This window comes from Copadichromis virginalis, linkage group LG18 (assembly GCF_057382275.1).
Source record: "Copadichromis virginalis isolate Kocher_CV1m ecotype Utaka linkage group LG18, C_Virginalis_male_GT1.1, whole genome shotgun sequence".
Lineage (NCBI taxonomy): Eukaryota > Metazoa > Chordata > Actinopteri > Cichliformes > Cichlidae > Copadichromis > Copadichromis virginalis.
Genome location: NC_140635.1, coordinates 27834142 through 27850117, shown reverse-complemented (window position 1 = coordinate 27850117; position 15976 = coordinate 27834142). Strand labels below are relative to the sequence as shown.

At 42.6% G+C, this 15976-nt stretch overlaps 1 protein-coding gene across 3 annotated transcripts in view; it reads right to left on the bottom strand.

Moving 5' to 3' along the window:
- Positions 1–15976, bottom strand: part of LOC146688152 (disabled homolog 1-like) — a 50865-nt gene that overhangs the window by 18919 nt on the left and 15970 nt on the right. For all 3 annotated transcript variants that reach the window (XM_085439413.1, XM_085439415.1, XM_085439414.1), the window contains exons 2-3: positions 10033–10656; positions 699–838 (exon numbers count right to left, since the gene is read on the bottom strand). In XM_085439413.1, coding sequence (XP_085295539.1) covers positions 699–838; positions 10033–10102 — 210 coding nt within the window. In that variant the 5' untranslated portion in view covers positions 10103–10656. The remainder of the gene's footprint in view (positions 1–698; positions 839–10032; positions 10657–15976) is intronic.

Sequence of the window (15976 nt, the reverse complement as noted above, 5' to 3'; positions counted from 1 at the left end):
ATACCCAACTCGTTCATCCACCACTTTTTATGCAGGCATTTTCTGACTCTCTCTGTCTCTCTGGCTGAATTTGATCTAGTTTACTTTCAATATTTTGCAAGGAAAACTAGCTGAAGTATTATCTGGGTCATGTTATCACAGTTTGCATATGTGCCACAAGTGTAACATCATGAAATTGGTTGTAAAAATAGAGTGTGAGTGACACGAGAAAACATACAGGAGACAGATCGGGGTGGGGGGATGGGATGGTTACTCTCCTCGCACATGCGGAAAAGTGAAAATTCTCTTATTTAACTGATATACTGATTTAAGTATTTCTCAGAATAGGGAGCCAGTTTGCCCCGGAGGTAAAGAAAAAACAAAGACATATGAATATATGCGAAGTGCTTTGAGCAACACTAAAAATAAAGCAGCCTATTAAAATAAAGTAGAAAGCCGCTTCCATTTTGCACAAGCCAACCTTACAGTAGCTTTCTATAGGACACTGTGGAATAATAAGGCTGGACTTTCATTTGTTCCATCTGGTCAGTTCAAACCTTCAGTGAGTCATACACAGGATAAGACAAGCTCCTGTGATTCATTCAACAACAGACAACAGAGCCATGTCTGAGCATGCTTATTCCAAATCTGACTGAGATGATTGAAGATGCTCAGTGATGTCCACACAGACTCAGACACACACACAAAGAAGTCTGCACCTTCAGCTTCATCATGGAGTCCTGGCACAGCTTGTCCCCGCGTGCGGCTGTCACCTCATCAATCCCAATCAGCTTGGCCTTGTAGCGCACGCCATCTCCGCGGAAACGCTTAATAAGCCCCGCCTCACTGCGGTCCTGACCTGCAGAGGAAGAGAAAGAGAAACAGACAAGAGTTGGAGAAATAAGAACGAGAGAGTGATTACAGGAAATGAGGACGTGTGAGCTCAACTGAATTGAACACATTTGGTACGTGGGCTTCTGCGTGCGGTGTCTGTGCGTAGGTGCATGCGTATTTGCGCGTGTGTCTCTTTGCTCCGGTGTTAATATTTATGGAATAGGAAACGCAGAAAGAATAGAAAATTAGCAGCGGCGCGCAAAGATGGAAAGAAAATTGAACTTGAAATTGAAAATGAAGTTGGATAAAGCCGGCGCACTAAATGAGAAAACAACTGGAACATCAAAAACAGTCAGCGCCACAATCACCTGTCGCAGAGCATTGTAGGGCATTCACACACAAAGGCAGGACTGAAGGGAGGGGGTGCTTACTCCAGTGTTGCTACCCATGGCTGGAGTTCCCATGGGTGCTATTGGTAGCGACAAACCAGCCTGAATGGCTCCTATTGAGAGGAATCTTCTCGGTCCAGCGCTCACCCACAATCCACCCAAGCCCTCTCTGTGTGATGGATGTAGGGTGGTGGCAAGAAGGTGGCGGGCTGATGGTGTGAGCCGCTGGGGGCAGTGGGGGGTGTTCACGTGTGTGTCTGGATGGCCTCAGGCTTTATACTGTCATCCCCTCCCCTCCTTCTTCCTGATTATTCTGTCTCTCCAGCCACCCTGACATCTCCTTGATACCGACACCTTTCTCATTTTGTCTCATCGCTCGCTGTTTTGATTATGTGGGTTCAAGCCTCAAGCGTTATCTCGTAGGTCTACATTGTATAACCTGTGCGGGCTTTGTCACTCGCAAAACACCGGCTCCCTGCAGCAGTCGCACAAAGAGATAGTAGGGATTTCGAATCAAGGTCACCGGCACCTTGGAGAATTTAACAGTTTCAAGTCTCTTCCTCATTCAAATCTAGGTCAGGAGACCATGCAGTACATCAGTTAGCAGCACATTAAAGGGGCTGGCTAAGCTGTGGGCGACAACGAGACAAGGTGTAACATCCTTAACAGAGGCTGTCAGGCTGTGCTCCAAAGTCACATTTACGCCAAAATCAGCTTATTCCACCCAGAAATGCCATTGCCTGCCACATCTAACCAAATTCCCGTCTTCCGTTTCTGCAATTTTCAAGTCAAAAACAAAAATTGGAAACAACGGAAAAGGGCAGATTAAGAAGCGTCTCTCTCCCCACCCACCCACCCACCACCCCATCTTAGTGAAATGTAAGTGCTTGTCTTGGCTGTGCACACTTCTTCACTAATTCATGAGGGCACAATTCTCTAAAAGGGGGAAGGGCTTGAGGATGCTAAAGTCATTAAAGTCTCTAAGCAAGCGACTGTCAAATCTGGGTCTAATTTAGACTTATTTCACTGCCAGAGGAGTTATACACCTAATGGGCACATCTGAACATCAGCCGCAGCGTGTGAAGAAACGGACGCTCAGATTTAGTGACGAACTCCCTAAAAATACGAACTGTAGCCACACGTGTCCTATTTGCTAAACCCCGGAAGGTAATTATCATTGCTCACAAAGCAACCGCAGTTTGTTTGCGCAGTATTATGCATTCCACCCTGATTTTACCGAGTCATATACTCTGTAATGTAATGTAAAATACATGCTGCTCCAGATGCATTTTAAATACAATCGGTCCAATTCAGTGCAACTCTCTCAGATGAGCTGTAACCAAATGTTTTGTGCCATTTGTTTCTTTACATACCGCATACGGCCCTCCTCACACTTCAGGAAGGATTTAGAGATTTATGCACAGATCCTCAAAAGAAAAAAAAAAAAAAAATAGGCCTTGCATACCAAATGAGAGTCTTGAGTCAGTGGCGTAACTTGTTCACTACGTGCTCTGGGTTCAGATCCAGATGAGCGAGTGTGCTGTATTTGAAAACTAAAGAGCTGAGGGGCATGTTGTTTCATGTTGTTACACACTGTAAGAGAGGAGAAGCGAGAAGGTGTGTGTGTGTGTGTGTGTGTGTGTGTATGGGTTCGTGACGGGAGGTGACACATATTCCTCTGGCTTTCTGGATTTACAATTACCCAAGGTTGAATGGTCCTCACAATGATTCTGGCCCGTAAGGCTGATGCTCATAATTTTTCTGACAGTGGATTGCCTGAAGTATTGTGTGCTGTTTGTCTCTATGTGTCCTGGTGCCTGGTGGTCTGAAGTGCATGTGTCCAGGGTTAAAATTTAGACCTCGTCTCCTGCTTCCCAATATTTCCAAAATCCCTTGCTTCTCAGTAGTCTTACAAAGATTTTATTTTTTAAAAAAACTGAGTCGGGCATTAAAATCCAAGATGTCAGAGGCTTTAAATCAAACGCTACAATCCTCCCACGTGACACGCAGGCTCTGCACCAGGACCATGGAGAGAACAATTACTGTTCGCCCTGCTCCATACTGTTTCAGGGCTCGTGTCTGATCACAGTGTTGCATCCGTCTTCTTGCCACACTAGAATGGGGACAGCAAAGGGACAGATGGCGGCAGATGGAGAGTCAGAAGTGCCCCTCCAGATATAAGGACTTGGCAACAAGAAACTTTTTGTTGGGGATCTGGGCATAGAGGCAGCTTAACCTTTGAACCTCTCTGGGTGTGTATCTGTGCCTTCCTGTCCTTTTCCTTTAAAGTCGCTGTTTGCCAGTAGCCACACACACATCCACACGCACACACACCATCCTCCGAGCTATAATGAAATATGCAATAGCAGCCGATATTTTCTCTGAAATAAAAAGACAGGTATTTCCTGTCAGCGCAGGAGGCTGAAGTAGCAGCGAAGAGAATGCTCGTCTGAGAAAAGCAAAATCTGTCCGCGCCATCTGCCTCCCCCCATGTGCGCAAAAGAAATTTCACAAGCCTCAGCAAACACACAGAAGCACATTTACAAATCTCAACAGCGGTGCGTGCTCTCCCCGTCCAGCCCTCACTGATGTAAAAATAAACAAATACATTGAAAATTCTTCGACCAAACTTTGGCACTAAACGCAGCATTGAGGGTTTGGCTAAACGGCTGATCAATAAAGCAGTTTCAGGATTAATGAAGGCTTTTGTGCAAATTGTCAGTTCACTAGATAGATCAGTGACTCGCTGTGGAGTCACACACAGGAGACGGTGTGTGCAGGCTGGCATTTTGTGGGGATGATACTTTAGGAAGGGGGGGCTCCATGATGCTATTACCAAGCTGATGGGGACGCAACGTCAAGACACAGTTAGGAAAATGCATACCTGCAAATGACTTGGCAAATAGTGTTTGAATAGATTTGAATGGGTAGTATTTGTATTGCCTCTTAGAGTATGGGAGGCAACCAGTGATTTACTCTGCTGCTTGTCTGCTAGCTGCTCTCTGCCCTTTTCTCCCCTGCTCTCAGTGTCTTCCATGTCCTCAACTCCATGCTTTTCTTTTTGAAATGAATCTTTTTTGCTTTCTTTCTCTTTTTCGGTGCACAGATTACACTGGTAGAGCAACAGTTGCTATGGAGATAGAGTAAAGTCACGCATGTAAAGCAATTCTGACGATGGGTAGAGGGGAGCTTTGGATTTTATGACGGCAGACTTTGCAGTCAGGATTGAATTTTTCCTCACCGTTTTGAGAAGAATGAAGAGTGATATAAGTGCGTGCCAAAACCAAAACGGACACGCAAAAAACCAAGTTCACCCTAAATTGTTTCGCATTCATCACAAATGCATCAGAATTTTATGAAAATGATACAGAAGCAATTAAATAATAAGTGGCCTATGATGCATTAGTGGATGAACCAGGACATGACTAAGGGGGCAAATCTTTTTATGTTGTAATGGGCAACTTATCTCCAATTTATTTCTATTCTGTGAGTGGCAATATTGTGGCATTTTGAAAGGATTCAAAGATTTTCCCTATTTTTTGCATCCATAATATACAACTTGATGTAGTTTGTAGGGGTGAAACAATACTCGTATCGATATTGAACCGTTCGATACAGCGCTTTCGGTTCGGTACGCATATGTATCGAACAATACAAATTTTTTATTTTATTTTATCAACTTTTCTTCTGACGATGCTGTCTGTGTTGAGCGCTCAGTGGATCTGCGTTCGACTACTCCGCCTAGGCTGCACCGTCGAGCGCAGATCCAGTGTTGCCAACTTAGCGACTTTGTCGCTATATTTAGCGAGTTTTCAGACCCCCTTAGCGACTTTTTTTCTAAAAAGCAACTAGCAACAAATCTGGCGACTTTTTCTGGTGTAATTGGACTTATTTATGACGACTTTTTGACGTGAAAGCGGGTATCGCTTTTACTCTCAACAAGCAGCGGTGCTGCCGTGGGTACCTCGCCCGTTCCAAAGTGCTCACGGTGGAGAAGAGTCCTCCCCAGCTGCTATCAGGGCAGAAGATGTTCACACCTATGCGTCCGAACTGCAAATGAATCGCGCATGAGCGAAGCCGCTGCTCTCACACTGACTGTAACGCAGTCAGTTCTTCTTTTACTGTTATGCTGTTTTGTGGATCACGAGGTTTAAAACTACTTATACACACACACACACACACACACACACACACACACACACAGTAACTCCACCAGAGTGCCTATTTCGGGTCACTTTTGCCGGTCCAAGCCCGGATAAAGGAGCAGGGTTGGAATTGTGACATTAAAAAAAACAATAATTGCTAAAATAAATTTAATTTGTAGTTATAAATAAATTCTAAATGCATTTAGAATGTTCTTTACTCACTTTATGTCTCTTCCATGATGTTATTTCTCTCTCCAACAACGTAGGTTACAATTATGTTAGCATGACCAATGCAAATTAGGCGATGACGTCATTTAACGATTTCTAGCGACTTTAAGGACAGCCAATAGCGATTTTCCTTACTGAGGAGTTGGCAACACTGCGCAGATCCACTGAGCGCAGCGCAAGCTAGCAAGACAGACGCTAAGCTCGTTGCAACATGGCAAATTGAACCTCCCCCACCCTCATTCAGATCTGGTGTTTGGAACTATTTTGGTTTTCATGTGAAGTATGAACCTGAAGGTAAGCGCGTCATGGACAAAAGTAAAACAGTATGTCGGATGTGCCATGCATTGCTCAATTGGTGGGAACTAGTGTGTTAGCACAGTTAGCTTGTTAACGTGTTGATGCCGTCCAGCCCCACGCACGGGGCGATCCGCGGTAGCTCGTTAACAGAGATTTGCCGCGTTATGGCGTTAATGTCATTTTAACGAGATTAACGCTGACAGCACTAGTGGGAACACAACGAATATGACAGCACATTTACGCCGACATCATCCTAGTGCAAAGACAAGTGGAAGCAGACAAAAACAACAAGCACGCATGCTACAAACTTTACCCGAGTCATTTAGACAGCCGTTAGCACATGATTCTCCTTATGGGGACCTGATATGTTTAATATGCTGCTGAGAATATAGCCCAGAAGAAGCGTATAGTATAGCTTTTATTTTGGAAAGAGCCATTTCTCTGTAATAAACTCTTTTTTCCAAAGATGAGTGATTTTTCGATCAGATAGATTTATTTTTTTAATTATTTTGTTGTTTCAGCAACATTAAATTTAAAAACTGCACTTTTGAGTAAAAATATATATTCAGAATATTAATAAATGACAAATTAAAAAGGCATGAACATTTTTTGTATCGAAAAAATATCGAACCGTGACACCAAAGTATTGAACCGAACCAAACCGTCAATTTTGTGTATCGTTGCACCCCTAGTAGTCTGCCAGGTCACCACCGAATGTTCGGGCAGTAGGAACGTAATTCTGCAGATGAGATGTCATAAACTGCCATGAGACTTTTTTGGAATGAATCATGTCTCTGAAAGGCTAAATAGGAACATTTATTCTCTTGTTTCATAGTAAAATATTTCTTTCTTTCCTTTTTTTTTAAACCTAGTGTTAAAGCTAACAGCCTATTAAACCTGTCCTTGCACAATTCAGGGAAATAGCACTTGGAACATAGGTGCTAGATGATGAAAAATAATAAAATTAATTCAAAGCTGCTAAAAAACAACAACATCATCAAGGTCATTAACTAAAAACACAATATTTTGTCTGTCTATCTGCCCATGGCTTGCAGTTCTTGCTCTGACTGACCAAAACTTTACTTTTCTGTCATTTCCTTTCATTAAATTCACTTCTAAAGTTCTACTTACAATCTTGAAAAGAAAGCAAGACATTGTCTATCTGTCCAACAGTCTGCAAATAAGCTTAACTTGATGGGAATGGGAAAGCAGAAGGGGAGCAGTAAATACAAATGAGGCTGTCACTGTCATGCCCTCTTGTGGTTCCAGGTCCAGAATGAAGCTGGATTAGATATTTTATCCAATATCAACATAAACAGACACTCACCACAAACTTTTTTAGGTACAACTATTACTATTTGCTATTCGTGGCATAGATTCAACAAGTTACTGGAAACATTCCTCAGAGATTTCGGTCCATATTGACATGATAGAATCACACAGTTGCTGCAGATAGGTTTGCTGCACATCCATGATGTGAATCACACCTTCCACCACACCCCAAAGGTGCTGTATTGGATCAAGATCTGGAGGTCATTTGAGTACATTGAACTCATTGTCATGTTCGAGAAACCAATTTGATCTAAGCTTTGTGACATAGCGGGTTATCCTGCTGGAAGCAACAATCAGAAGATGGGTACACTGTGGTCAAAAAGAGATGGTCAGCAACAACACTCAGATAAGCCGTGGTGCTTAAACAATGCTCAGCTGGCACAAAGGGCCCCATAGTGTCACGGGAAAATTTCCCCTACACCATTATTGCACCACTACCAGCCAGAATCGTTGATACAAGGCAGGATGGATCCATGCTTTCATGATGTTTTACCCACAATTCTGAGCCTATTTGAATGTTGCAGCCAAAACTGAGACTCATCAGAGCAGGCAACATTTTCCAGTCTTCTGTTATCCAATTTTGTTGAGTCCGAACAAACTGTAACCCATGACATGTGATGAGGTCTTCTGTTCAGAGATGCTCTTCTGCATAGCTTGGTAGTAACAAGTAAGTATTTGAGTTAGCTTCTCCTTCCTATTGGAAACAGCCTGGCCATTCTCTTCTGACCTCCGACATTATCAAAGCATTTTCACACAGAGAACTGCTGCTCACTAGATATCATCTCTTTTTCAGTCCCTTCTCAGTGAACCGTTTCAGATAAAAAACCAAAATAACCAGGGTCAATATTATTATCCCCCTGTGTTATTTTCCAGATATAGAGTATATACAGAGCTAGGAAACAAAAGATTTCAACGACTCAGGAAAGAAAACTTGAGAGAGATGTTTCTAAAGACCCAGAACAATTACAGGAAGGACAACCTGGAGAGAGATTATGCATACTGGGAGCACGTTATTTGGTCAGATGGGATGAAACTAGAGATCTTTGGCCACAGAGACTCTCTGAGAAAGATGGGAGATCAGTTAAACCTAAAGAACATTATCCTCACACTGAAACACGATGGTGGGAGTATAATGCTGTGGGTAGGCTTCAGTGCGTTAGGAACTGGGAAACTTGTCAAGGTGGAAGGAATCATAAAGAAAGAAGGATAAATAGTTTTAATTTTGGCCTTTTTTATTGGATAGTAAATTGAGATAGATAGGAAATGAGGGAGAAAGAGAGGGCAAGACATGCAGCAAAGGGCCACGGGGGAGACTCAAACAGGGAACGCTGCGTTCTAACCATTTGGCATGTGGCTGCCAGCCCACACACTAAAAAGGCACTGAAAAAATAAAGGACAGGTAAGGATTTTGAAAGAAAACCTCCAGCAGTCAGCACCAAAACTAGGTCTGGGTCATCACTTTGTCTTCCAACGTGACAACAACCCAAAACACAAAGCTTGTTGGTTGTTAAGGTTGTTATCCAGCGAGAAGGCCACATAACTGACTTTTAGCATGAAGAGGGCTAATTATTCTGACCTGTTGACCTGTAGTTTGGGGTTTTTGTGACATTATTCTGTTTGTGTGTAAACTAAATAATGCAAGCATCCAAAATAAAACCATGATGTTTGGACAAGCTGTGTTAAAAATTTCTTGCTCTGTTTAACAGCACTTCGGAAATACTTATTAAAAAATGACATGTACATGGTGGCCAATAATTCTCCCCTCCTCTGTATGTCATCAGCCTGATTCTTGATAGTGCCCTTCACCTCGCCCCAGCTGGCTCAAAGTCACCATGCTGCGTGACAGTCTGCTTGTATTCATGTTGCCTGATTTCCATTTATATGGATCTAAATAGCATGTTTGCTGATTGTGATAATAGTCCCTGCAGCACATGTGATTAGCATGGTAAAGTCAGGGGCTGATAGCCTGTGCTGATAGTCCCCACCAATAAGCCACATGGCCATGTGTGCAACTGCCCCCTCGCTCTACTCCCCCCCCTCCACTTAACTGAAATCGATGGGCCCTCCTCCAGCGGGCCATTTATCTGAGCAAGTCGACAGAGCCAGTGAAACAGCCGCAAAGGACCTGGCCCCATGGCCTCGTTACAGCGAGCCCGCAGAAGCCAGATTTACAGGACTAGTTGGGAGTGGCTTTATTTGTGGACAGAGAAATGAGAACAAAAAAGCCAAAATGAAGATGGGGAAGAAGAAAGAGAAAGCATCCTTTTCTTTCTCACTTTCCTCTCCCTCCCTGTGAATCCCACTCTCTCTGCCCCTCTATCTCCTCATTCCTCCCCCCTCTCAGCCTTTTCAATCCCATTTCAATCTCCCAGTGAGCATTCTGAGAATGCCTCGTCCTATTACTTCACTTATGCTGTTCATCAAAGCGACAGAGTGCGAATTACCCTGTCCATGACACCTAAATCACGTCGCTACTGAAGCCTGGGGCTACATGGAATAGCTGTTACTACATCTGGATCCCCGGAATAAGACAGGGAGCCTCTCGGCAAACCTGACTGAGTGAAGCCTTTTTCCGTGCAGCCCAGCGTTATTTAACTCTATCCAAGATGTTTCACCAAAAGGTGAAAAGTTACGTTCACCACCTGATGAAGATAAGAAAGCTTTCAGGTTCCCATTTCGTCATGTCACGTTTCGTGTCTTTTGAGTACTTTTCCCTTAACGTTATATCTCAGACCTTTATCTCATTTGACAAACAAACATAATAAAGCCTGATATATTACAAGCATCTATGTTACAGACGCTCTGGTGTTGCAAAGGTAAGAACATACCTTTGATCCTCCTGGACTCCTTTCGCTGGCTGGTTTTGACACCCGGCTGGAGTTCGGCCTCTGCTGACATCCTCCACCGCTGAGTCCCTTTCCCCACTCACAGCAGATCCACCATGGGTTAGCAGCACTCCAAGCTAATCCTCCAAGCCTCCAGTGTCCAATCCCCCCCCCCACTCTGATGTTTCTCACTGTTGCTCTTTGGTGAAGAAAATCTCCTTCAAATCCATGGTGAGATGTCTGGTACTCCTCATTAGATGAAGATCCAGCCAAAATAACTACGTTCTGTCACTTTTGGCCCATGGTGTTTGAGTAATGATAAAACAAAACATGAAAAAGTGCTTGAATTATGAGCTGGGCGATCCTCTTGAGAGCTGCTTCAGATCCGATTTGACATCTTCTGGAGTGCACCTGAGTTCTTTCTTTGAAGGTCAAGTATCACATGGTCCAGTGTTGCTCTTTTCTTAGGGTTCACCTATTGTTCAAGAGTAATTCCCCTGCGGGGGAGACTGCGACATTGATCGAATGAAATATTTTTCTTCAGAGTAGGTCAGGAGTGGATATTATTCTTTGGTAGAGTACTTTAGATGTGGTTTGACAGCCCATCACAGTCACTTGCACTGAGCACTGCAAGACAAGGAGACAGGGGGTGATGGTTAATTTTAAGGTGGAGGTGGTAAGAACTTAAAAAGACACATGCCCCTTGATCACTCATTACAACATTAATTTAAGACACGAAATGGCAGGAACTAATTTAACAAATCAACAAAGATGTTATTATCTCTTCTGGATCATCAGTCCGTAATGAGAGTGCAGCAAATGCTTGCTGTTCGGCGCCCACCCTTGAAGAAGACCTGTGGGGAAATATTTGATGTTCTTGTTTTTTATGTTCTGCTTCTGAGTAAATATAGTACATTAGAGCATGACCGGTGCTTCTGTGCATGCAAAACAAATTTTCAGAAGATGGATTGGTAATGCTCCCAGCTCGGGCCAACAGCATGAGAGGAGGGGAAGTAGTGGAAAGCAATGAATGACAGGCTGTTTCAGAGCAAACTGTGGTGGGAATCCTGGCACTGCCACCAATACACTAGAACCCCCCCCACACACACACACACACACACACACACTGTGCTTTAATGCCCTTGAATCATCCACTGCTAACACGGTGGCTGAGCCAAGCTGACGCTGTGGCTGGCACAGCTTCTGTTGGCATGGTGACGTGCCATTGTTGGAGAAAGAGGCCTTGAGCCTATGCTGTCCTGAAAAGAGATGGAGCCCATCGAGCACCGGCCACACATTGTCCTGCGTGACATTGTGTGACATTGTCTGTGTAGTAGGAGTGTGATCAGTTAGTCATTTTATGATTAATTTCAAAACATTTCATACTATTTATTAATCATCATATCTGGATAGACAATGTATCCAGTGGACAAATTTTGCCTACTAATATATGCAATACTGCCGCATGAGTGGCACAGTCACAGTGTCCATCTTTTATGCCCAGTCTAGAAAATAAATTTTTTCATTTGTTTTATATAAGTGCTGTCTGAGCCTAGAGGTGTTTCCTGTCTGCCCACAAGCTCAATAAAACAGCTTTATCTATGAAAGCTCTAGTACTGCAACAGTTCAAATGCAAACGCTTTCAGACAGACTGGCTAAGGTTTACAAATAATTACCTTCTTATTCATTAACACAGACAGATTGCCCACACATTGCAAATCAGTATAAGTCTTCCTCCCCTCACCCCCAGCTGGTCATGGCAGATGGCTGCCTGATTCTGCCAGAGGTTTTTTCCTGTTAAAGGGGAGTTTCTCCTCCCCACTGTCGCCAAGTGCTTTCTCTTTGGGGGTTGTCTGATTGTTGGGGTTCTTCGTACAATATAAAGCACATTGAGGTGGCTGTGGTTGTGATTTGGGGCTACATACATAACATTGAACTGAAATGAATTGAGTCAGTCTACGTTGACAAGCACAACTCATTTTCAACACATCTCTTTGCAGCATGGGACTCGGCTCTATTGGTTGCTAAGAGGTTGTACTATGATTATATTCCTATGTAAAAGTAAAAACCTATGTCATTTTGTAGTTAAACTGCTGCCCTGCAGCAACCACATCACTATCTATCACTATTTGGATGGAGTTTCTTACAGTCAGTTACCATATTATCACAAATAGATTGCATATAATCACCAACTTGACCTGATTTGACCACAAACTGAGAGCAGACTGACTCTGTCTTATTCCTGTGTTACTACCATCACGCCAAAGATGCATTGAAGATGGTAGGTGACTGCGACTGGTCACATATACTCCCTTGATATGCAACTTCACACAAGTTCACTGCACACAGCTGTAATACTTTTGGTCATACCATGGCTTCCAATCACTGTTTTTCCCAGTGTGAGTGTAACATTAATCCACTAGTCTCCAAAGTCAGTTGTAGACACATATAATGTCTTTGAACAACAGTTGGCCACTGGCTGTCTCATCACTACCGCTTCTTTTCTGGATGTCTAGCCCATGTGTCACAATTCATGTGCGCTTACGAGCCAGATAATGCCACCCAAGTCCAGACGAAGGCGCACTTTACCAACTGCGTCTCAGACAGAGCCTCGGAGTGTCAGTGGTGGGAGAGGTATTTTCTATGTCACAAAGAACCTTATCAGAATGTAATTTTCATTACCGACCAGGGAGATATGCCTCATTATATTAGACGTAGGAGCGATTTAATGTGAAGTACGGCTGCTTTTCAAAACCAATGCTATCTAGGTCACGCAGACTCCCCAATCTGCTCCGTGTTTTAACAGCTCCCACTGTCTCTTAGGATTTGGGTCAGAGTTAACGAGCATCGCTCATTTTTCCTGCTTCTCTCAACTGCTAGGGGATGTTAAAAGCCCTCAACAAAAGCCACCACTTATTTATTAATTTGTTCATTTTTGTTCTGCTGCTCTCAATTTCATTTCTTCATGCATGTCTTTATTTTCCTCCACTAATCCCCTGCTGGCATTTTTTTCTATCTGCCTGAATTTCAAAACTCTGTTCTTGAAATGTGCATCACCTGTTTGTGTCTCAATTTTCACCCTGTTGGTTTATAGAAATGGTTTATAGAAATCAACATCACAAACCTACTGTGTGGTTGACTCTTCTTTAACACGACGCTCACAATGCATTCAGCCCTTCTAGTTTCAACAGGAACATTTACCTTCTCTTCAAAAAGACCCTCTGGGCGACATGCAGGTGTCTGTATCTTGTCATGCTGACTCTTTGTATTAGGATGAAATGGTTTCCATAATTACATAATTATTGCATGTATCATACAACCAGAAATTTGCATAACATGATAACTGGTTTGGAATGAAATAAAAACTATAATTTACAGCTTTGATTTATGCTTCTGAGAAACAAAAGGTTGTGATTTTCTAACTGAGTCTAGTTCTTTAGTCGTCTCTGCTGAGGAAAGCAATTAATTAAGCGTGATCAATTTTTAAATCATGTTTACTGTCTCTGGGATATAATAGGCAATCACTGAGCACGAGCCGATTTTTGAATCAGATCTTTCTGGAGATTCTTCTAAGCTCCAGCATTCCAAGGAGAAACACTTCCTCCTGAGACTGGTGTTTAATAGACTGCACAATCAACCTCATATTGTGAGACAAGCCTCTGTGTATCCTGCCACTGATGAGCAACAAAGGTTGAACACCCATCTATGACTGGATATGGCCAATTACACCTCTATTCACAGTGGTCCCGACGGAAGGTGCAGCCTGCACTCCAGCTTGCACGTTGAAGCTGAGGAGCGGGGAGGCCCCGTCCCCAGGACCATCTCTGTCTGTTCTTAGCTGAGCCTAGTGTGGCCCGGGGCTCGTGGAACATTTGTTCGACAGACCGGCTCTGGCACCTCGCGCTGGTCATCTTTGTTACTAAATGGCCTCCAGCTTATGGAGTGGGACACAACTGTCACAACCTGGCCTAGGAAAGCTCCTCTCAGAATAGCCTCGCTGTGCTAACTTGTGTTATCTACGGTTGTACAGACCGACCGACTGTTTCTGCTGGAAAATTTTTATTTGGACATTTTATTCTATTCTGAAAGAGGCCTTATCACAGGTTCACAATCAACAACAAGGTCATCCTAGTCTGATGGCCCTTTAATCTATGATAACGTTAATTTGATTTTGTTGGACAAATTAGATTCCTGATTAGCGAGTGGTTCATTGGTACATGGGTCTTCATGGTAGCATGGCATCTATTAACATTTCTGACCATGTGTTTCAGGGCTTTCTGAGGGTTAATCACATTAAACTTAGTTATAGCTGTAAGGCCACTGGGAAAATGTTTAAAGATTTCAAAGTTAGCATTTCAGAGTAATGGTCCACCATAGAAATGGTTCTGCAAGGCTGTACTTTAAGGACTTTATAGAGAGAGGAAAAAAGGCAAACTACAGGACAGAAAGCCAGAGTTTAATAATTACTAATCATTAAATGCAGAGTGCTGTATAAACACATAGACAACGAGAAGAAGTGAGTGAAAACAATGCTCAGTGCATTATGGGAAGCCCTCCAGCAGCCTAGCCCATAACTAAGGGATGGTTCAGGGTCACCTGATCCAGCTCTAGCTATAAGCTTTAACAAAAAAGGCAAGTTTTAAGCCTACGTCTGTCCTGATAGTTTAGGAACCACAAGTAAGCATGCAGTCTGTGAGTGAAGTTCTCTGTTAGGATATTGAACTGTTAGGGTAATAAGGTCAAATGAGGTCTTTAAGATATGATTGATTATTCAATATTTTCCATATAAAGAGAAGGGTTTTAAATTCATTTCTGAATTTAACAGTGAGTCATTAAAGATGAGCTAATAGGGGAGAAATGTGCTCTCATTTTCTAGTCCCAGCTAGGACTGAGTATTACATCTGAATTTAGAAATCAGAGGTCATCCAGGCCTTGATGTCTTTAGGACATGCCTGTAGTTTAACTAGTTAATTTGTCTCATCTGGCTTCATGGATTAATAAAGCTGGGTGTTATCTGTTCAGCATTCAAAATGTATACAGTGTTTTCTAAAAATATTGCCTAAGAAAGCATGCATAATGTAAAATGAATTGGTCCTAGCACAGAACCCTGTGGAACTCCATAATAAACCTTTGTGTGTAAAGAAGACTCGAAATCCTGACTGAATAATCAAATCCTCTATAAATGATCAGTTAACTGTTTTACACCTACTTGTTCAACATTTTTTTTAAATAAATGAAGGGTTAGAAATCTGTCTATAATTAGGTAAGGCAGCTTAATCAAGTGATGCCTTTTTAAGTATTTGTATCATTACTGCCACCTTAAAAGCCTGCTATGTAGTCTGTTATTATTATTATTATTATTATTATTAATGGTGAAACCTGACCAGTCTTTTAGGAATGGGGTCTAAAATGGATATCAATGATTTAAAGGAAGACATTATTGAAAATAATGCAGACTGATCAGAGCGAAAGAATCCAAGTAGAATCAGTAGTTATTAGGGTTGCTGTACCTAAAGGCACATCTGTGGGACGGCTTTTAATATTTTATCTCTAATGGTTAAAGTTTTACCTGTGCAGAAGTTCACAAAGCCATTTCTAGTTAAGGTTAAAGGAATACTTGGTTCAACTGAGCTCTATTTACAGTGCTGAACAGCTACCGTTTTTCTCAGTCGGTGACAAATAGAAAGATGTTCCAGCTTTACACAGGGCTTCTTTAATAGAGGCCAAAATAAGACCTTCTAAATGAGTGCAAGACCATTTCCTCTAACTTTCACGTTATCAGCTGCTTAAGCAACTGTTATTGCTTGGCTTCTTCTTCAGATAAGCCACAGTATTATGAGGATATAACACTAGTCTCAAGATAATGGACCTCTGTGGGAGTAGAGTTGAGAAAGCTGCTTTGCATTGTGTTGGGACATAGCAGTACAGAAGATACGTGTGGAGGAAT